This window comes from Convolutriloba macropyga, chromosome 5 (genome assembly GCF_964194025.1).
Source record: "Convolutriloba macropyga chromosome 5, txConMacr16.3, whole genome shotgun sequence".
Lineage (NCBI taxonomy): Eukaryota > Metazoa > Xenacoelomorpha > Acoela > Convolutidae > Convolutriloba > Convolutriloba macropyga.
This window is the reverse complement of record NC_134472.1, coordinates 43,059,388-43,083,412: the sequence shown is the minus strand read 5'-3', so window position 1 is coordinate 43,083,412 and position 24,025 is coordinate 43,059,388. Positions and strand designations below refer to the sequence as shown.

Below are 24,025 nucleotides of genomic sequence, written 5' to 3'. Positions count from 1 at the left end.
GGTGAGATCTAACCAAAACGACCCCCGCCCTAGTTTTTTTTATCTGGTGGGATAAAAAAAACTTGGTAGGCAATTGCGCATTCAATGTTAACAGTTATGGAAACTAGAGAAAGCAAGAAGGTTTTGTTAGCTGAGACTGACGAAACTACAGAGCTTAGGCAGGGGGCAAAACAATGCAATTCATCTTCGGGACTGACTCAGCAAATGAATAATTTAATAATTGATGACACCGCTTCCCGCTTTCAAGTGCCCCCCAAAACAACACTTTTCTACCCCGACAAAAAAGATAAACTGTACCAGATATCTTTTATCGAACATCATCTTGGAAAAATTAAAATTAGATATGACCAGTGGGGACCGAACTTTGATGAGATGGTGTGCTCCAAATCAATATGGGCCTACTCGCAATTTACGCCTTTACTGTATAAAGTGAAAAAGATACCACGCGATTTACCGAAGCGGATAGACGAGATTGTGCAATCCGCGAGTTCACCAAATCTAGCTGCAACAGACATAAATCTAAATGAACTCCCAGACCTCGAAACCATCAGCAAAAAGCACATCCCTACCCTAAGGTTTATTCCTGTAAAGTTTCGGATGAGATGGTCAGAATTACTAACATCCGTTATCGATGCTTGCATTTCACACGCGCAATCGTTAGAGAATTGGAAAAAGCTCTTTGCAATTAGCAAATGTGTTCTACGCGCGTCTAATCGTGGCGGTAAGAAACACAAGCAGCAGCAAGAGAAACAGTTGTTGAGCAGACTTGAGCGATGGAAATCAGGTGATTATGCTGCACTGTGGTATGAGGCGGCCTCAATGAAGCAGTCAAATAAACCTAGCAATGAGTCAATAGACGCTTTAGCAAGCCGCGCGAAATCTCTTTGCCTGCAGGGGCAGTTTGGGAGGGCAGCGAAAGTTCTGTCTTCTGACGGCGTGGCACCTGACAATGCTGCAACGTTGAATGAACTTAAAAAGCTCCACCCTAAGGAAAAGCAACCTGATCCCCAATTTGATCAAGATGCTAACACGAACGCATTTCAATTTGACGAGGCATCAGTATTCTCCCAAAATGAGTCGTTTTCCAAATTTACTCTAGCTGGGCCGTCAAAAATGTATCCCGAGCATCTGCTGCATGCAGTAAACAGTGGTGCCCCTGATCAGTCAAAGCGAGCAATCACTAGTTTAACGAAATTCGTCAACTTAGCCAAAAGGGGTCAGCTTCCCGAATTCGTTGCTCCTATACTATGTAGTGCAACACTAACTGCATTGAAAAAATTGAAAGGTGGGGTTCGTTCTATCGCTGTTGGGGAAGTCATTCGACGTCTTATTGCTAAATGCATAGCTCGTGAAGCGAATTCAGAAGCTGCTGATCTATTTAACACAAAACAATTGGGGGTAGCAGTCAAGGGTGGTGCTGAGGGGATAGTACACGCAACAAGAGTTTCCTTTGAAAAACTGCAAAAATCAAAAAACTCAGATTGATTTCAAAAATGCCTTCAATTCGGTAAAAAGAAGCAAGGTTTTGGAAGCAGTCGCAAAGTTCTTACCTAGTGTTGCCCCTTTTGCGACCTTTTGCTACTCACAACACAGTAATTTGCATTTTAACAACACATACTTAAGTAGCCAATCGGGAGTTCAACAAGGGATCCTTTGGGGCCGCTTTTGTTTTTCACTAGCCCTGTGGCCAATCATTAAGGAAGTTGAAACAAAGATACCAAATCTAGTACAGCATAATTGGTATTTGGATGATGGCATCCTTGCTGGTACTCATCGACAACTGTGCACAGCTTTGAATTTGTTGACAAATTTGGGTGAAGGATGCGGTTTAGAGCTCAGAATAGACAAATGTGAGCTTTGGTCACCCGTTGATCTGAACGCTATAGACTACAGAGTAAAGAGAAATAGCAAAGAAGGACTTGAGATCTTGGGCGCTGCCATCGGAAATCCCAGCTTTGTTGCCGCATCTTTGAGAAAAAGAGTCAACAAAATAGAAAACCTACTCGAAAACCTGGCGTATCTAGACGACCCACATTGCGCGCTTGGAATTCTTCGAAGCTGTCTTGGTGCCCCAAAGATGGTATATTCCCTGCGATGTAACACTCCATCTGAAGAATCCTCTGTTATTTTGCAGGATTTTGACAATCTTCAGAGAACAACCTTTAAGAATATGTTAGGCAACGTTATAAAAGACAGCGCTTGGAAGCAGGCTTGTCTACTAATAAACAAAACTGGCGTTGGTATTAGACAAGCAGTTGACCAATTGAAAGCGGCGTTTGTTGGGTCAGTATCACAGGCAGAAGCTTTAGTTGAACAAATAACCGGTGAGAAAATTACAGACAACCAAATTTTCAAAGAAACAGTGGAAGAACTGCAGAATCTAGAAATTAGCCAATATACACAACACAAGATCCAGGAGGCACTTGACGATGCTGCTTTTTCTGACCTTCTTGGTAATCAGATTTCAAATCGGGAGAAAGCTCGTTTGCTTTCACTAACGCTGCCTCAATCTGGTGCCTGGCTTTCCGCACCTCCAATCCCTAGTCTGGGCCTTCACCTTCAGCCAAATGAATTCAGAGCCGCATTGAAGTATCGGATTGGTGTTCCGTTATACATTGAGGAACGAAAATGCCCTTACTGTCAAAACGGCAGACTGGACAAGCTGGGTGATCACGCTTTAAGCTGTCATGGTCGGGGGGATATGATATCACGGCACGATTGAGTGAGGGATAGAATATTTGCTGCTTGCTCGACCGCAAACTTATCACCCGTCTGCGAACAGAAAAATTTTGATTCCAGATAATAACTCAAGACCAGGAGACATATACTTGCCCAGCTGGTCAGCGGGACAACCATCTGCATTAGACGTAACCATAACTTCCCTACTGCAGCCCAGTCTAATTTCAGATGCGGCGAGGAGGTGTGGTTTTGCTCTGACAAATGCTGAAGATAGGAAATTTGAACAATACGCTCAAAAATGTGCCGAAATAGGTATCCAGTTTGTACCACTCGCGTTTGAATCTTTCGGGGGCTTCTCAGATTTGGTTCGAAAAACTTTGAAACGTATAGCCTTGCTTGCCGATAACCGAAACTTTCAACCAGCTGGTTTATCAATTGCCTACAATCGGTTATCTCAAGGAGTCTCAGTGACATTAATGAGAGGTTCAGCCACAATGCTGATCGCCAGAGATCCCCTGTTATGAGATTCATTCCTGCGACAACACCCTCAGCCCCACAATGGTTAATTTACAGTCTTGGCTCTCCCAATTATAGTTGCCCAGTTATTGCTGTGCGCAAATTTGCTTGTCACCCAATGAGTGGGGACAATGCTCATTTCTTCCGTTCAATCCGATTGTGTGTGTTGATGATAACGAAATTTTGAAGACGCAATTGTGAGGGTTTCTGGGAACAAATAAAAGGCAAATACTCAATTGCGTGGGCACCATGGTGATTTGTGGGCAAAAGGCTGATCGCAAGAAAACTTTCTGAGAATCGACTGAACTTAGAAATGATTTCAACCATGATTTCCCCAACCAAGCATATCTAAGTTTCGGAATGGAAATTTAACTTGTACATACATAATACAAAACATACAACTTTGATGTAATATCTTAAAAAATTAAATGTGTAAAATTTAAAGACTTTCGCACAAGTGGTAACAAGTTCCAGTTCGTTAGATCCGTTAGCTAAAATGTCTAAAATTTTTCTGATCAATTATTTGTTTTACTACTTTAGTGTTTATCATCAATCGCTAGTTGCCAACACAACCTTATCAATGCAACCCAAAGACAAATCACAGTGCAGTCTTTTTCACTGCTGTTAAATTTTATAAATTTAAAATAGTCTTTTGAACAACTTACTAGCCGTTGAGATGTTTCAAATTTTACAATACACCATGAACAGCAGCTACGCTTTCAACTTACAGAATTTTAAAAAATTCTTTTAAGAGCCTGACCCAAACAACGTTTTACCTTGCAAAGTGTTTTGGGGTCTAGGTAATGATCTCAAAGCCTTGTTTGGATCGGTTCTTTTTCATAATTTTCCGATGCTGTAAATCGAACCGCGCAGATACTGTTCATGCTTTTCTTTGGGTGGCACCACGTTGTTGAACAAGACACAGATATATTCAATTTAACTGCTTTCGTTTAATTTTCTCTCAACATAAATCAATTAAAGGTGGAAGACACTGTAGTGAGGACCCTTAACATGGACAACAGTGATAGCTTTGAGGATGACTCGCAGCTATCGGCAGCTGAGAGATTTGGATCGAGACTAGGTCGAGTTTTGAGAGGAGAGGCTAAGATGAACAGAGCCATGATAGGACAGATTGGTCTGGATGTGCGACCACCAGTAGGCAAACCACCAGAAGTACACGTGAGCTGTTTTGCTCTGTTTTAATTTTGTTTGCTTATTTGTAAACACCGCATCAAAATTGAGGTAGAATAAGTTGGGGTATTTAACAATCAATTCTCCTGATGACAAATTGAAACCAAGTTACAATTACTTAGGTTGACATTTGCAAACGAAATCAATGGCCATAAACATTTAACACATCTAAAAGAGAGGTGGTCATGTTTATCAAAATTTGGATGCTGTGCAAAAAAATGAAAATGAGGTGAATGACATTTGTGTTTACCCTCTGTGTTTTTCTGTAGCTTAATTGAGTCAGGGGAGAATCATGATATCCACATGAACACCCATCGGTTATAGAGAAATACTGGTAATCGCAAAGAAAATGATTTTAAGTATGACTAGATTGATAGCATTTTTCATCACGAAGTACAAGATGTGAATACAAAAAGTAGTCAACGCTTGGGTTAAAGATATGCAATTGAAAAAACAGCCTTGATCAATTCTGAGTTTTGATGATTTTATAACTGTATAACTAGTATATAGATGATGCTATAATTAGTGTGTATTGAGTGTAGAGTGAGAGGATAGTGAGACACTATGACGTGCAGTGGAAGTATCCCAACAAGTCTAATCCATTCAAAGGTGCCAGATACCACAACAGGATACTGCTTGTACGCAGCCTCAAAATACTACACGTAAGAGTCACTTCATTTATTCTCACATTCAAATAACCTAGCTATATATTGTTATTTTGAAAATTATGCACGATATTTTAATATTTTAAAAATTATGCCAAAATAGATGCCCCTCATTGCGCTTTTCGGTATGAAAAATCCGAAAATATGCATGTTTTGTTTGGATTCGGAATCATGAGTACTCGACCGATATGGGATATGAAAAGACCGCGGTGGTCGACTTATGAAAAGACTTTAGGTCGACCCTTACAAGGAGGTCGACCGTATGTATTTACGGTAGGGAAATACCCCCCCCCCCCCAATTCGACTTTATATGTTTTTTCATAAAATCGACCTCTCAACTAGGGGTCTAATCACCTGCCGATCATTTTAGATTTAGTTTTTTGTAAAATAACCAATTGTAAGAAAACGGGTCAGGAAGGAAACAAAATGTGTGGATTGAATGACTACAGGGCCACATGGACGCAGTCTTGTGTATGAAGATCAGCAATGGCCGCATCATGACAGGTTCTATGGATCACTCAGTGCGCGTGTGGTGCAATGGGTCAGGGAGGTCCATGCACAAACTGTATGGGCACAAGGGGTCAGTGGGTGCGATAGATTTCAACAGAGAGTGGATTGTGAGTGGGTCATGGGACATGACTGTGATGGTGTGGGACAGTGAGAACTATGAATACAGACACACTCTGTATGGACACTTGGACAGAGTCACTTCACTACAACTCACTCATTTCATGTTGTCAGTAGTTTGTATTAAAAGATTCTTTTCCTCTTCTAAACTAAACTTCAACAAACTCATTACTTGGAACTCAACATTGGTTAAATATGCTTCGGAAAATTGCTCTCCTCTATTTTTGGCATTATTTCCTTTTCTGCTATTCATAGCTAAAACCCGACCTCGAGTTAAGCGAATTAGAAAGAGGCGATTTCTGTTTGGATTATTAGAACTTATGAAATATATAAAACGCCGGAGTCAACAACATACACATTGTTAAAAAGTTCAAAAAATTGGTCATAGAGAATTGCCGTACTTTATTGGAAAAAGAATAGAGTCTTCTCAGTCTGTGATTGGGTTAAATTGCGCATAATAGTTTGCCATCTGCTGCAATATATCAAAACAACAAGTTACAGGGAGTCGCATCTAGAAAAAGCTTTATTTTGTTTAATTCCGAAACATCAACTATTTGTTGACCTTTCATAAGCAAATATGGAATTGGTTTCTCAAAGTATTTTTTAAATCTCTTATTGGTTTCCAACAAAATAGGGATACAAGGACTCAATATAATATGAAAACTGTTAAAAAGTTTTCTTACACAGGAAAGCTACTTTTTTAGAGGTTGCCTATGATATAGCAACATTTTCTATCCAAATGGCTTTTAGCTCGTTATTATATTTGTTCCGACCACTCTTGAGGGGGGAGGAACTATATACTCAAATGGGTTTTTTTGTTGGCCGATCGATATATTTATCGTAGAGAGTTGAGACTGGTATCACTAGAAAGCTCGTCCAGCGTAGAATATGGAAATAAAAAGATTTTTTCGTTTTTTACAGAGAGTTATGGAGGTTTAAACTTCTGAGAAAAGTAGAGTGAAATCCGTTGTTTTTATTATAGCTGCGAAGCTGTAAGCTGGGCGAAGCTATATAGCAGTGCTCATGGTTTTTTTACGACTCGAAGAGGAGTATTGGTTTTCTCTCGGTCTTTTTTTTTACAGGAAGTAGATTTGTTCACGCGGCATTTTGACCTAAAAGCGAAAGTGAGAAAAGCTGTCTCGGTGAACAGATTTTCGCTTAGCGAGAGAAGTTTTTTGATCATGCGCTTCGTTTAGTGAATGACTTTTTGACTTTGAAAAGTAGTTTTTGACTAAATGGCACATATAGATAACCGTTTTTAGCCGTTTTTTGGACTAAGTGGCCCAATTTTTTCGGTTTTAATTTGCTTTCTGATAGAAATAAAGTTCATTTGATACTATATAGAAATGTCAGCCTCGGAAATTGATTCCACCGTGTTTTGCAGAACCTGAATATGCGTTTCAATTTGAAAATTGGCACGAATTTCTCGATTTTTTAGTTAATTCTTGGCTTTTTCTCCATTAATTTCTTCATTTTTGGATCTTTTAACCGTCTTTTTGTCAAAAAACAGTAAATATGGTAACTTCTCTTTGATAATTCATAAACTCAACGCCTCTTTCTTCCTTGATTCACTTTTGTTTTATAAAATTTACATATGCTTATCCGATTTTGGTAGTTTTTTCCAATTTTCGTCAGTTTTTTTTGTTTGCATTTTGGTTGTAGTTGCTAGAAATAGTTTTTTGTGCAACATGAGGGGCTTTAATTTCGTTTCCATAAAAATTCAATCATTTTTTGGCGTTAGGTTTTTGAAAAACAGTTAAAACTTTTTCACAAATGCTGTCTTAAATGTTTTTTGACGTTTTTTTTTGCAAAATGTTTAAATTTTTCGTATTTATGAACTCTGCTCTTTCCTATTTGTTATTCTCTTCAGGAGAATAGATCTTTGTATCGGATGATTAGTTATCTTTTGTATGTCTTGAAAGCTGAACAATGAAATGTATTCGCTTTTCTTGATTTTTTTTATTGATTTTTAACTTTCAAAAATCAAGTATGTGTTTTTGTTACGGTGTTCCTTACATTGTGCCCATATTCTTCACATTCTAGTTAGTATCTTTCTATCGTTGTCCTGGAACCTACATTTATTTTCGGTATATTGATTTTTCAGTTGTTAAAACTGAATGCTTTCCGCTTTTTCTTAGATTTTCGTCATTTTGGTTTGCATTTGATTTCATTCAACATAAGGCAGTACTGAGAGTTTGATTGCAAGCCTTTTCCACAATTTCCACTTAAGACAATTTACTGCAACTTTCTTCCGGTCTTGGTTTTAAATTAAAAGATTTTTGCCTTTGAATATTCTTCTGCTGCTTATGTCTTTTCTATGATCAATTAAATTTTTGAATTAAAATGAAATCATGTTGTCTAGCATATGTACAACAAGGAACAAGTGTGTGTTGTTTTTTGTCTTAATTGCAGTGATTAGAAGTGTAATTATAGGTGTTTTCTGATTCTTAAATTTGAGCTTTCTGTTTTGAAAAGATTTAACTTAGTTTCTAAGATTTTTATCTGCCGTTTGCTTTCGCGATCCTTTTCAGATTAAAATCATGAATTATTTGAGGGCAATTGATAACCTTGTCAGCTTTTTCAATCTATCACTTGTTTGACCACTTTAATTATTTCGGTTTTTTAACGTTACCGAACGTTTTCAATGATATAAAATTTTGCTGCATTTTGTTTCTCTTGGTGACAGTGGTTTAAGTTTCACACATTTTTAGAGCAGACCTGGAGAGGTAGTGAGTTAATGGTTTAAAACAAAAAGTAGTGGCTTCTGCTGCAAATAAGGTTTTGTTAGTGAAGTTTTGATGCTTCGAGTCGCTTCCGGAGATCTTCCGGCTATGTTTTTTGTTTCGTCGTCTGACGCCTTTTTTCGTTTCATATTTGTTCACACAGCAAAGCTGAAAAATTTAAATTTTTTGAATAACTTCTTCCTCTCACTAACGACAATTGCGCGCGTGACGTCATTTCTCACTCGCTTTAGCAAAAATTTTTAAGTTATTTGCGTGATTAGATTTTGATCATGCGTGACTTACCTCACTCAATAAAATGACTTTTGCACTTCAAAACTTAAGTTTAAATTGAATTTGTTTAAGGTCAAAGGAACTCATTTGTACAGTAAAGGTCCCTAATAAGAGCCTTCTGCGGAATGAATTTTAACAAGCTTTATTAATTTATCGCTGAATGTTTTACTTAGTTTTTTGAGCGGCGTCGATTTTGTTTCAATTTAGATCTGTATCTGTTTCTATCTCTATTATATGGCACGCAGGTCTATTCTTTTGCAGCTATTCGCGCAATCTGCCGGCTATGTTTCACATTTTCCGGAATTTTTGCTTAAAGTTTCGTCAATATTTGCACAATTTTGTTAAAATTTTGAAAAATGTTGTTCTTGATTTCATTTTTAGAGAGAAAACAAAATTGTCGACTATTTTTTATTAAAGTTTTTTATCAAAAAATCTCGCTAAATATTTCAAAAATCAGCTTTTTTCTTCAGAAACAGCACGAGATAAGCTTCATTAGTCTTTTTTGATTAAATTTGCCGGAAGTACACACCCAAACACCACTAAAACGGTCTTTGTAGACTCAAAAGAGGGCTGTTCCTACTTCAACTTCCACTGAGAGTGCTCTGTGAATGAAAGATTACCGTGTTTTGCTAACTTTACTTGTTGATTATCAAAAACGCATAATTTGTTTTTGATTTTTTAGCTAACAAATTATCTACATCTATAACACTCGAAAAATTAAGTGTTCCAAATGAGCAAACTAATTTTGCTTTAATTTTCTTTTTGTCTATTTTTTACCTGGTCTCATTAATGTGAGATCACATACTATCTTATCGCTGTTCAAAGAAGGCGCAATCGAACATAATTTTAGGGCCAAAATATGGCTTTACGGCTTCGACAGCGTTTTCTGGTAAGTTTCAATTGAATTTTGTTTGTTGTCTATTTATTGTTCTTTTTGTAACTGCATAAAAATTGAATACCGGCATGTCTTAATGCCGTTCTACAGATTCATTGGTTATCGTAAACCTATGGGCTTTCTTAATATTGGCAAATTTCATCAATCTAATGCATCATTTTTTACTCCACTAAGTTATTTGCTTTGGAGGCTTTAAGTTATTATCTTTTCGTTCATACACTATTTTTTTGAAAAATACTTGAATTTTTGGATTTTTCTAACTGTTCTTCATTTGGTAGACAATTATGCCAAAAATTGTGGATGAGCGGGGTCGGAACTTTATGTGCGATCGCACATTACTGAGCCTCCTTGTTGACTTGTTTAAAATTAAATTTTTCAGCGTTGATGCAAAAAATAGTTTTTTTTTGAACAAAACTGATATAAAAGTTTACTTTATACGTCGCTTCAAAGCAAAACTTTATCTTAATCTCATTCCCAACGTACTACGGATCAGATTGAGTTTGATGCACAATTGAGTTTGACGAATGAGGATGTTGAAAGGAAGTTGATCTGATTATAAAGGAGTTTCAGCCGAAATGGGTCTGATTGGAAACTATTTTGAGCCAAAATGGGTCATATCAGAGCAAACCATAAGATCTTGATTATTAGATGTTGATTTAGCATTTGGATCATTAGTTGCTTATTGATCAGAGATTTAATTGGATCTGCTTATGGCCTGCATTTGAACCAACGCCTCCTGCAGTTAAATTAACAATTCCAATTCAAAAGTAAGTATCAAAAAACAACTTGTGCCAAAGGCGTAAATGCATGAAAAAAACTTTTCTTTGTTTGGCTTTTTGCCAGAACATTTGGAATTGATTCTATTTTTGTCGAATTTTTTTTTATAGAAATGATGATCTTAACTAAAAAAAACAATAATACGAAGAGATTCGGTAATTCGAACGCTAGCCATCATTTCTGTTGCATTCTGTTGAAAGACTAACTGGGAGTGTTTAATGCTTGTGTTTAAAGCCAGCCTCGTTTTTCCAAATGAAAAGCGCATCTTAGTCCGATCAAACGCAATTCAGGGAGAACTTGCGTCTGATTAGAAACTAGCCTTGGTCTCATCCTAAACAATTCAGAGCCGAATTGGTTCCGATAGGAGGTTTGGAGCACAATTAGGTCTTCTGAGTATTAGCGCTATGGATTATGCGATAATTAATGAAATGCAGATCAGTTTGGCGAAAATTGGCTCTCAAGTGCATTTGAGTCAAAAGCAGTTATGTTATAAATGCACTAAGAGGCGGGGGGGGGGGGGGAATCATTTGAGCACACAGGCTTGATTAGAACTGATTTTGAAAATCAATTCTGATTAGAACTGATATTGCGCTGGATTTCAGTCTTTTTAGTTAATGTTTATCAGTAACCAACATAAGCTGAAAACGCAATTAAACTTTAATAACAACTGTTTTGAAATCAAAAGAATTTGCCTCAAAAACAAGTCAGTTTATTTAAATTTATTTCCAACGGCCAAAAACTTTCTCTCTCTTCTCGTTAAATTGATAGACGACCAAGCATAGTTTTAGCATGAGCCTGCTTGTTGAAAATTAACATTGAATTTTTAATAGCCTCATTGTAGATTTCCACATAAAATTACACTTTTTATGGCCGCGCGTAGTTTTAACACAATATAGTGTGCTGTTTAACAAAAAATTAAAGTCGAAAATTAAAATTTATAAAAAGTTCGATTAAAGTCAAAGAAGTTCAAAAACATGAAAACCTTAAATTGCACTGGGGAGGGAGCAGGAAAAAAGATACCAAATTGATTGGTTGAAGGTTCTCTGGCTCCCTCGACGGCACAATCCGGCTTTGGGATCCCTCACGTGGTTTTGCGTGCATCCGGGTGTACGAGGTGGGTGCCGGGGTGAGCACAGTAACAGTGTGGCCCAAAAGCGACCAATCCAATCAGAAGGGTGCAAAAGGGGGCACTGTGATTAACGATACGCCTCTGGATGATGTGGAAAAGATGCCAGACGAGTGCATTTTCACAACATGCAAGGGGTATGTTTAAAATCAAACCGTACCAGGTATTTCTCTCTGACAACTTTCGGATTTTTGTTCAACAAATTTGGAAGCACAAAAATATTTTCACGAAAGAACCAAAAGGACGACTTATAATTGCGTTGTGTGCTGGCAATGCATTTATTGGCACTAACAGTTGATCCATTTCTATTGCGTGAGATTACAGTGTTCAGAAACAGGTTTGCTACAGCTGGTACACAAATGTCAGCAATTGACAACAACCGATTTTACTAGAATTCAATGAGGACATTAGCCTATGTAGGAAAGGGTCATGCACTACCATTCTATAGTGAAGTTTCAAACCATTCTATAATGTTTTTGACTTGCCGAGTACACAAGAAGATACACACGATTTCATTCATCCTGAAATAACAAATTGTTCTATATCAGTGGAGCTCAAATTTGGTGCAGGTTTAACAAAAAAAAAACGTCGAAGTTTTCTTTTAGGGAGAAAAATTTTCTGCATATGAATGCATGCTAATAGACTAAGACTAAATTTATATTCAAATGCAAAATTGCAAGCATCTCAAACTTAGATTTCGAGGTCTTTATGCCACTGGTAATTATCCCTTAAACTTGCCCCATTTCTCAAAATTAGAAAAACTTCGCAAACTCAATTTCGCACCCTCACAGCTTCAAAATTTCACATACACAACTTCTTCTGAAATACACAACTTTTTGAAGACCTTTGAGTATACTATTATGTCAAAACAGCTCCCAACCACCCACCCTCCCGGCTCCCGACGCGTTTGAGGAAGTTTTATTACTCTAACTATAACTATGTTTTATTATTATCACTCTTATTTTAAGACATATTACTGTAACTTAAGATCTATTTCGAAGCTATTTTAAATTAATTCCGACAACTCATGCTTATGAGGGGGCCGCAATTTTGAAATTGCATATAAATAACAGATTTTCGAAAATTTTTATCGCCACTATGTATAGTATCTTCTTATATATTAAATGAGTGACAGTGTATAGGGTTGCATGTTTAAGAGCTTCGAGTGCCATGTTTAAGAGACCTATAGAACAAGCATAATTAAGCGGTCTCATAAGTAGAGGTCAAGGACCCAAAAAGGCGTTGACAGAAAACGCGCTTTTCGGTCGATGTCCGAAAAACTGATTCAGAGGAGTTCAATGACCGAAAATACTCAGATGCAAGAGGAAGTCAACAACCGAGAAGGCAAATCTAAGCAAAATGACCAAAAATTCATGACCAAAAAATCATGGGTTCTTATTTGGTGATATAAATTATATATTCCTGAACAAAGAAATGCTGAGAATCACAAAAACCTCGATTTTCCATTTAATCGCTTCTGCCTTTGTCTTGACTTTTCTTCTTTGGTTGTTATGTTTTTCTGCTTTTTCTCTCATTTCTTTCTGTTCGTCTTTTCTGCCTCTTTTCTTTTGTTTTTTTTGTCTTTCTCTTTTCTGTCTCTCTCTTTCTTTTCTTTTTTTTGGTTTGTTTTCGTCGGTCTTTTTTCTTTCGTTTGTTTCTTTCGTTTCTCTTTCTTTTCCGCATTCCGGTTCTCTTCATTTCTTTCTTTTCTCTCATTCTTTCTGTTAGACTTTTCTGTCTTTTTTCAGTTTTTTAATTTATCTTTTTGCTGTCTCTTTTCTCTCTCTCTCTCTCTCTCTCTGTTTCTCCTTCGTTAATCTTTCTTAACTGTTTTTTTCTGACTTTCTCAATCTTTCTCTCTTTTGTTCCTCTCTTTCTTTTATCCCTTTGGTTTGCCAGTTTGTCGTTCTGTTCTTTCTTGTTTCTTTTCAGTTTTTCTTCTGTCTTTGTTTTCTTTTTCTTTTCTGTTCTTTTTTGTCTGCCTTTCTTTTCTCTCTTTCTCCATTTTTTCTTGTTTCGTTCGCTTCTCCTACGTATCTCACTTTTACTTTTCTGTATTTTGTTCCTGTCCTTCTTTACTGTATTGCGTTCTATTTTCTCGTTTTCCTCCTTCGTTTCTGTTTTCTTACCTCCCATGCTTTTTGCTTTCTTTTCTCTTGCTTTTTTCTTTCCTGTCTTTCTGTTCTGTCTCTTTTCTCCCTTTCTTTTATCTCCTTTTCTTCTGTTCTTTTTTCTTTTTTCCTCTTGTGCTGCTTTCTTTCTCATTCTCTTCTCTTTTTCTTTCAACTCTTGTTTTTTTTCTCTTTCTCTCCTGCTTTTCTCTCTGACTTCTCTCTTGCTTTTCTGTTTTATTTTCTGCTGTTCTCTTTTTGTCTCTTTTTTTTTGTCTTTCGTTTCACGATTTCTTTTCTCTCGCTTCTCTTTCTTTTCTCTTTTCCTTATTGGTTCAACTTTTTTTTCGTTTCTCTCCTGTGTTTCTGTCTTTCGTCTCTGCGTCTTTTCTCTGTCTTTTTTCTCTCCCTGTCTGACTTGCTTTTTTTCTCTCTCTTTTTCTCCTCTTTCTTTTCTCCTTTTTCATTTTTCTTTTGTCTTTCTCTTTTTATTCTTTCTTTTTTCTCTCTTTCTGTTTTTCTCCCTTGCTTTTATTTCTTTCCTCTTTCCTTCTCTATTTCGTCTTTTTTCTGTCTTTTTTCTTTACTCTCGTGCTTTCCGCTTTCTGTTCTCGCTTTCTTTTCATCTTTTCTTGTCTTTTTTCCTTTCTTTTCAGTTTTTTTTCTTTTCTGTGGTTCTATACCCTTTCTTTTGGGACTGTTTTCTCTCCTTCAATATCTTGTTTCTTCTCTCTTTTTAAATGCTCCTTAAGCATGCTGCCTATATCATTACATGCTTTATGCTAGAAGTCGGTTATCTTTTCAAGTCCTATTGCCCATTAAATATGCAAGTTAGCAAAGCCAATAAAGTTGAACACAAGATTGCTGGTTCTTGGGTGTAATATACAAAAGTAAACACATCCCAATTGGTACAGTCACCACCGGCACTCCCCCCACCCGAGGTATTTGATGTCTCCAACCTTCGTCGGGGCGACCTGGACTGTGATCGCCTGACGGTAATGTAACGTAATACCCATGGCTGTTGAACGAGGTGGTACTAAAAAGAATTTTAGAACTATTCTTTTAAATGATGTTCCTGTTCTGTTTTTGCGGGCTTGCTAGTAGTCTGTAAAAAGAGCATTTACTATGTACAATCTCAAAACTTTTTACACTGCACAATCCACTGACCAGATTCATCGGAGTCGGCGCTCTGTTTTAGTGAGCCAGTTTTAGTTCATGCAGTTGGAGGCAGAGTCGGTACATCGACAGGGCTGATGGCTATAAATACTGGCCAGACATAGGGCAGTCAATTCGCGCTCTGGGTAGTCAGGAAATTAGATTTGAAACTGCTTTTATAATGATTAAGTAATGCTTGTTATTGATATTGTCTTCGCAAGCACTGGAATACTATGATACGTAAGTCCGGGCACTGAAACTGACGTGTTAAGTGTATTTGAAAACCGAAAATACATCCAGTATAAGAAGTATAAAGTATCATAACAGTTTTCCAACTAAAGCCAACCTGTTGGACAACCAGTATCTGGTAGTAATATGCTACATGTTTGGCTTGTTCACAAAGGAAATCTCTGCTACACATAACTGTTGCAAAATGTGAAACAGATACTGATACGTACGTTACGCTTATGTCGAGCGCTGCGGTTTCTTGAGGTGGCTCTGAGTGGGGATGATAGGCAGGTGTTTTTGAGATTCAAATGGTCAAGGCTTTCAGTAAAGTCATTTCTTCAATGCCTACCTCAAGGCTTTAATAAAGGGTAACTATAGACGCGATTGTATAGTAACGTGGGGGTAGGTCACCAGATTAGGACAGAGTTCTTAACTTTTATCAATTATCTGTATCAGACTCGTCTGAAAAATTAGTTACACCATGTTGCCAGTGGAGGTTAATTAGAGGAAAGGGTATTCGTTGTATGCGGATGTAGTATTGTAAATCTCTCCGAGGACATTCCACATCACCCTACATAAATAACTCAAATAACGGGGGTGGGGGGGGGTATTTTGTGGGATTCTTGCAAGAAGGCGGATCATGTTTTGTTTTCTTTTCACAATCCATTGCGTACCATAGGAATTTATTAATTTAACTAGATATAAATATGGATTTTATCAGACGATGTTTGTCGAGTCGCTCAATTTCACCTTGAGAGAGACATTTGTTAACTCAATATGTCGATTAAATATCGGTTACTGACATCTTTTGAAGGCGGGAAAGATTTTGATCAAAAAGTTTTTCTCATTTAGCGTTATTTGAGGATCAGCTTGTTAAACTTTGCAATCTTTCGTATGAACAAGTTTTTGTGTAATTGTTTTTAATGCTTTAGATGCGTTTGTCTAAGATTTCGACAGTGAAACTGAACTATTATAATCTTGCTGAGCTGGTTTCTCGAGCAACGAAAAATTCACAAGGGAATACTAAGTTCAATTACAAGCATTTTACAACCAATAAACATTCAAATATTTCAGCCAGCGTTACTGTAAGTTATCGTGATGGCTGAAAAGTGACTGGCGATCTTTGAAATTTTGCTCAAATTTCTTTCTGTGGAGATGTAAAATGCGTTGTGTGTATAGGTCAATCAAGATAATGGACATTAAGAAGGAAGAGAGGAGTGGGGAGAGGGGAAGTGGAGGGGGAGGAGGAGTGAAGGAGCTGACAGTGGAGCCATATGTGAACAAATCAGAGGTCGCTTCTATCAAGGTAGTTATAATAGGTACAAAACAATAAACGGTTAATGCGATACAACAGCCGCAAAATAACAACCCTAGTTATGAGCGGATTCAACTCTTGCAAGAAACTTGCAAGATGATTCAAAACTTGCAAGATTCTTGCAAGAATAGTACAAGATATCAATCAAGACAAAAAAATAAATCAGGGTACAAATGTTTTAGAAAACATCTTTGAAGTAAATTAATGTTCCACCCCTTTGCCCCCGATATATCAGTCAATTATTGTGAATTTTTTTGCAATAGATCATTTCCCGATCAAAAGCAGATTTTGGACATAAGAAATCTTTAATATGATCACTTTCAAATGTGTGAAATCTTTATATGTTTGTTTTTAAACCATCGTAAGAAAACGACCTTACGTACAACATAGACTGAACACCCAAACTGTTTGTTAAAGTAACCAATGTTCAAACTGTTTGTTACTCTTCTAAAATTGAAACAGACGAAAAATTCATCGTTGATTAAATATTTTTGTCAGCGATCTAAGGAGGAAACATCAATAAATTTGTACTAATCATTCAAAAATTTTCTCCAAGAAGTATATTTGCAATTCCTACGGTAGAACGGTATCATAAATTTGATCCTGCAAACAACAAACCCAAAAGTTAGTGTGGAAAGAAACGAAGGTTTTGTACTGGTTAAATCTAACATGCCGATGACTTCACAGGTTCCTAAACAAAAAACTGACCATCTCATAGGCCTTTAATCAAACAAACCGATGATTTCGAACGTCAGAAATTGATCATGCTGATGATTTCATACGTTTTCAACCGAAAATACCGATTACTCGATACTTCTTAAAACGAACGTACTGATGATTTCATACTTCTTAGACCAAACATACCGACAATTTCGTATCATTTTGTAGATACCGCGGTCAATACAAACAAAGCAACCATACATTAACCTATCCACATTTTGGTTATCCTTGCGTGACAAAGTTTTCATTACTTAACAGCTATCACAAAATTAGTGGGAGAAAAACTAATTGAAGGAAATACTTAAGCTTCCTATGCTTTTTCTATCACCTGCCAAGAGATGAGAAAAGCTCAGGTAGCATTGTTGTCTCAACCAGTGAACTGAACTGCTAAGTAAATTTGCGTGCAACGAAACAAACGAAACCCGAAAGAATCAAGAGAGAATTACAGATCTCTTCCTTTGTGAGTTCAAAAACTTTAAATATTTGAGATTAAAAACAAACCCTTAATCCATACAAACAACATGCTTTATGATTAAATAGGAGTGGGAATCCTAACTTTACTTTTAGATTATTTAGATACGCCTTACCCTTTAAAAGATTGGTACAATATTTGAACTAGAGTGGAAGAATAAGAGGAAATCAACTGATATAGAGACAACCCAGAAGGTTATGAGACTAAAATGTGGTTACACAGAAATCAATACTTTTGTATTTCCGTTTCCATATTGAACAATTTGACCTCTATATGTCTGACTATATATAACTGTATGACCTCTAACTTTGAGTGCGACAATTATTTGGATAAAAAAGTTTAGTTGGATTAGATTCCATTCCCTGGTATTAATCCTTCCAGGTGAGTGGTAACCTAATTATCTCTGGACACTACTCTGGCCAGGTGAGGTTCTGGAACAAGCACAATCTCCAGTGTGAGTCTGGCATCCAGGCGCACAACAAGCCAGTGCTAGCTCTTGAATTCCACAGGAGGAAGTTCTACACTGGCTCCGCGTTAGTATACCTAATTACCTATCACCATCATCACGCTCGCAAAATATTTGGGTCCAGCAAGTCTTTTGTGAAAAATCTGAGTCAAGCTAAAGTCCAGCATGTCTTAAAGTCCAGCTTAAGTCTTTTAATATCTCAAATGAGTCGAGCATTGTCTTTTCATAAGTCGAGGTCTAGACCTGGGCGGGTCCTGGTGTGGGGGTCACTGCTGTCCACCTAAAAACACAAAAGAAGAAAGGTGAAATTAATGCAGTGAATTTGAGCAAAAATTGTCCCCATCATCATCAGAGGCTACAGCAGGTAACATAAATTGGGCGATTTTCAGCATGTTTGCTGGATTTTGCCAGCGAAATTAATTTTAGACATTAATCAATGGGTCCCTTATCATTACCCTTGAACCCCCCGGTCCCAAGTGTGATAAAATATTATCATCTAAAATTTGGGATCTTTTCCATTTGCGCCCCCCCCCCCCCCCCCGTACGTTATGCGCCCCCCAGTTACAGAGCACGTGTCATTACGTAGTAAAATATTGTAAAAATATGGCTTGCGTGTGTCTGGGCGTCTGGGGGTGCAATTATTATGCACCCACTAAAACGCACGTGCCACATTTTAACATAATATTTTACTATGTAATGACACGTGCTCTGCAACTGGGGGCGCATAACGTACTGGGGGCACACACGGAAAAGATCCAAAAATTGTCTTCTGATCATAAATGTATTTGGTGTTTCATACATCTTAATTGTGAGATCCAATGAGGTTCGCACTTATTGTAGAGTAGTGACTGAGATTCTGCAACTTCTAATCCTCTTTGCGCATGATTGCCATGTTTACGCAGACTTAACATTAAATTATCCTGCTGGGCCATTTTTGCGGATCCGCTTTTTAGATGAATTGTAAATAAAGAAAATGTGTTCAACTCACTCTACATTGTAGTGACTCGACGATACGAGAGTGGGATTTGTACACAATGACATGTATGAGGATATTACACGGCCACAAGGCACCAGTTAGAGGGGTCAAAGTGTCAGACAGAAGAATCATCACTTGCTCAGAGGACGGCGAGATCAGATTCTGGGAACTAAATGACCCTCTTGACCCAATCACTTAATGAACTACATTGCATCACGAATCCAATCAGTAACTGAAAAGTGTCTGATTAATTTTGATATAAAATAGAAATTGGTTTGAAAAATTATATTTTGCAAAATTATAATGGACCCCAAAATCTTTTATAATTCATAAAATGTCCAAAAAAAGAATTATTTTTCAGAACTTCCCAGGCTGGGTGCCAGACGGAAGCAAGTACGCCCAGACCGTCCCAAACGGAAAGTGCCTATGTCCAGACTTTCGTGCGTTCACCAGACTTTCGTGCGTTCACCAGACTTTCGTGCGTTCATGTCCAGACTGTCGTACGTTCACCCGATTTTCGTGCGATCATATCCAGACTGTCGTACGTTCACCCGATTTTCGTGCGTTCATGTCCAGAGTTTCGTGCGTTCACCAGACCCACTTGCTCAGAAGGCGGCGAGATCAGATTCTGGGAACTAAATGACCCTCTTGACCCAATCACTTAATGAACTACATTGAATCACGAATCCAATCAGTGACTGAAAAGTGTCTGATTAATTTTGATATAAAATAGAAATTCGTTTGAAAAATTATATTTTTGCAAAATTTTAAAGCACCCCAAAATATTTTATAATTCATAAAATGTCCAAAAAAAATTGAATTTTTTTTCATAAGTTCCCAGGCTGGGTGCCAGACGGAAGCAAGTACGCCCAGACCGTCCCAAACGGAAAGTGCCTATGTCCAGACTTTCGTGCGTTCACCAGACTTTCGTGTGTTCACCAGACTTTCGTGCGTTCACCAGACTTTCGTGCGCTCATGTCCAGACTGTCGTACGTTCACCGAGTTTCGTGCGTTCATATCCAGACTGTCGTACGTTCACCCGATTTTCGTGCGTTCATGTCCAGACTTTCGTAAGTTCAACAGACTTTCATGCGTTCATGTCCAGACATTCGTGCGTTGATGCCCAGACTTTCTTACGTTCATGCCCACACTTTCGTGCGTTCATATTCAAACTTTCGTGCGTTCATGCCCAGATTTTCGTAAGTTCAAGAGACATTCGTGCGTTCATGCCCAGACTTTCGTGCGTTCACCAGACTTTTGTGCATTCACCAGACTTTCATGCGTTCATGTCCAGACTGTCGTACGTTCACCCGATTTTCGTGCGTTCATGTCCAAACTTTCGTGCGTTCACCAGACCCACTTGCTCAAAGGGCGGCGAGATCAGATTCTGGGAACTAAATGACCCTCTTGACCCAATGTCTTAATGAACTACATTGAATCACGAATCCAATCAGTGACTGAAAAGTGTCTGATTAATTTTGATATAAAATAGAAATTGGTTTGAAAAATTATATTTTGCAAAATTATAATGGACCCCAAAATCTTTTATAATTCATAAAATATCCAAAAAAAGGAATTATTTTTCATAACTTCCCAGGCTGGGTGCCAGACGGAAGCAAGTACACCCAGACCGTCCCAAACGGAAAGTGCCTATGTCCAGACTTTCGTGCGTTTACCAGACTTGCGTGCGTTCACCAGACTTTCGTGCGTTCACCAGACTTTCGTGCGTTCATATCCAGACTGTCGTACTATCACCCGATTTTCTTGCGTTCATGTCTAGACTTTCGTAAGTCCAAGAGACTTTCGTGCGTTCAAGCCCAGACTTTCGTGCGTTCACCAGACTTTCGTGCGTTCACCAGACTTTCATGCTTTCATGTCCAGACTGTCGTACGTTCACCCGATTTTCGTGCGTTCTTGTCCAGACTGTCGTACGTTCACCCGATTTTCGTGCGTTCATGTCCAGACTGTCGTACGTTCACCCAATTTTCATGCGTTCATGTCCAGACTTTCGTGCGTTCACCAGGCTTTTGTCCGTTCATGTCGGGACTGTCGTACGTTCACCCGATTTTCATGCGTTCTTGTCCAGACTGTCGTACGTTCACCCAATTTTCGTGCGTTCATGTCCAGACTTTCGTGTGTTCACCAGACTTTCGTGCGTTCATGTCGAGATTCTCGTACGTTAACCCGATTTCCGTGCGTTCATGTCCAGACTGTCGTACGTTCACCCGATTTTCGTGCGTTCATGTCCAGACTTTCGTAAGTTCAACAGACTTTCATGCGTTCATGTCCAGACTTTCGTGCGTTCATGCACAGACTTTCGTACATTCTCGTCCAGACTTTCGTGCGTTCATGTCCAGTTTTTCGTGCGTTCATGTCAAGACTTTCGTAAGTTCAACAGACTTTCATGCCTTCAAGTCCAGACTTTCGTGCGTTTATGCCCAGACTTTCGTAAGTTCAACAGACTTTCATGCGTTCATGCCCAGACTTTCGTGCGTTCACCAGACTTTCTTGCGTTCACCAGACTTTCGTGCGTTCACCAGAATTTCATGAGTTCATGTCCAGACTTTCATGTCGTGTGTTCATGCGTTCATGTCCAGACTTTTGTGCCTATGCCCAGACTTTCGCGCGTTCATGCCCAGACTTTCGTGCGTTCACGTCCAGACTTTCGTGCGTTCACGTCCAGTCTTTCGTGCGTTCATGCCCAGGCTTTCGTAAGTTCAACAGACTTTCGTGCGTTGATCCAATTGTTGTCCCTTCAATTTCAGTCATAATTTTTTTTGCTTGTTTCCTCTTTAAAAAAGTGAAAATTCGTCGGGTCGAGGGGTTTTCCTTATTGACTTAAATATTTGACAGAAAAGATGGTATTTTGGATGTATTTTTGCGAATTTAGAGACTAAATTTTTTTTAAAAGTTGATTTTAATTGGGTTAGGTAGTTGTTCAAATCTAATCCACTTGGTTATGTAGTATTTCATCGAAGTATATTACTCTTGTTTCGTACTCCTTCAAACTTCAATTTTCAAAGTATTTTCCTCTGACATTCTAGACATTGAGACTTGTTTGCTTGCGTCGGTACGCCAATCATTTTTTTGCCAGCTCAAACTTAGAGTCATAAAAGTAACATATGTATAACCGACTACCGCCGGAAAACGGTAATTTGTTTTTGAAGATCGCAATTTGATGCAAGTAATATTCCCAGACCTCAATAGCATTCTTTTACAATTCGACGCATTGCAATGATATGGCGAGCGATTTGTTCAACGTTAGTCGTTTTTGTTTGTAATCGCAATCTATATGTCATCAAAGAATTCGAACTTATTAATGATTGAGGCGGAGAAGTTAATGTTGCAATATTCAACTGTTATCAAATAGGTGCTCAAATGAACATAATTTACAATGTGGTTATAAGAAATGTTGGAATTCCCCTGTTACGGATTATGGACTTCTTAATGATGTCCGCCGTCTTCTGGTGGTATAGTGCCCGGGTTGACCCTTCTTATATACCATATCTAAGACCAAATAGGGTTCCATCCAAGTCTAAGCAAAATTTCTTGCTTGATCTTGTTATTTTATCAAGATTCAGCAAAAATGTTAAACATTGCAACCAAATGAAGGCTTTTTAATCCATTACGCTTTAAGCCGAAACGTGACAAAAAGAAAACAATAATCAGTTCATTGAGACCTTAACTTTTTTTGAAACTTTTTTCGAAGAAGTGGCCAATAACGAAAAAAACAAATCTGGATTCTTGAGTACGAAAATTTTCTTCGACAAAGCATCTTTTGTGAAAACCAAAGGCTCAAAAAACAAGTACCAAGGGGATCTTGTATTTTCTTTATTGAAAAATTGTATTCCTCATTTCACAAAATTAAAGCAAAATTTACTAATTTTCAACATTCAAGTTTTGTGTAAAATCAATCACCCACGTTTCCTTGTGGGAGGCGGCAACCCATTTCGTTTCAAGCTTTCCTAAAACTCTGCTTGCTTTGTCGGCCCCATCTTTTTCCACTTTAATGCCGTTTTTTGGGTTTTTCTTCATCTCTTCATAAGTTTCAGCGCAATCGCTCGGATTGGCAAATTTTGCCCAACCATGCATCGCCTCAGATCTTTTCCTCAGCTCAAAAACGACACATTTTGAATTAAATGCTACAAAAACTTCATTTCTGCTTTTGCCAGACTCAGGGGTCCTTATTAGTTGGCAAAAATCAGGAAAACCGGAAAGAAATGGGAACATGGTAAAAATTCATGATCTTCTTTGTTTTCTTTGCAGTTTTTTTTTCGTACACCTGAAACAAAAGAAGTATTTAACAAACAAACATCAAGACCACAAACCAATTTCAAGTAGAATGGTTAGCAAAAAATTCTAAGAGGAAAATTCGTATTTCAATCGGAAATATTCACTTTTTCCGCTTATGTTTTTAAAAATATTAAAAATCTATCGCGTCAAGAAGGTGTTTAAAGTGTTCTAAATTGATATAACAATCTACCAGTAGAATTTTTAATGCAAAAAGAATGCTCTGCCTAACATTCCAAGAAAAAAATCGTGTTTCAACTGGAACTATCCAATTTTCCGCTTATTATTGTTTTATAAATGGAAAAAAACTCTCAGTATTTTGCTGCTATAAACCTCAATAGGATCTTTCTTCTGTTTAGGGCTCCTAAATTGAGCTCACAGTGCTAGCCAATCGAACTTTTCGGCGTGAAGCTTCATCTAAGTGGCCGGACTTGAAATCATTTTTCAAATCGCTCAAGTCGCTCAATTTTCAAATCGCTTAAGTTTCGTTCTCCTATTTGTTCGAGAAGTTATTTGAAATAATTGGGCCTGTAACACTGTTTTTATAGGCTGAATACAAATAGAATGCAAACATCAAAAATAAATGGCGGATATTTTTGAAAATTTTATTGATTTTAGCTTTTTTCATTTCCTCGAAGCAATCCTTAATTAAACAAATTTCTTAACATTTTGTTGCTAAAAGCCTAAATAGGATATTTCTTCTCTTTAGGGCTACCTAATTAGCTTAAAGTGCTAGCCAAGCGAATCTTTTGGCATGAAGCATCTAGCAAGTGGCTGGATTTGAAGAAATATTTCAAAACGC

At 37.8% G+C, this 24,025-nt stretch overlaps 1 protein-coding gene across 1 annotated transcript in view; it reads left to right on the top strand.

The window, feature by feature from the left end:
* Nucleotides 1-19,216, top strand: part of LOC142340372 (uncharacterized) — a 174,633-nt gene extending 155,417 nt beyond the window's left edge. Inside the window, exons 17-23 of the mRNA XM_075390948.1 lie at nt 4,177-4,374; nt 4,929-5,048; nt 5,501-5,787; nt 11,403-11,627; nt 16,164-16,290; nt 17,873-18,024; nt 18,958-19,216. Coding sequence (XP_075247063.1) covers nt 4,177-4,374; nt 4,929-5,048; nt 5,501-5,787; nt 11,403-11,627; nt 16,164-16,290; nt 17,873-18,024; nt 18,958-19,132 — 1,284 coding nt within the window. The 3' untranslated portion in view covers nt 19,133-19,216. The remainder of the gene's footprint in view (nt 1-4,176; nt 4,375-4,928; nt 5,049-5,500; nt 5,788-11,402; nt 11,628-16,163; nt 16,291-17,872; nt 18,025-18,957) is intronic.
* Nucleotides 19,217-24,025: the final 4,809 nt, after the last annotated feature.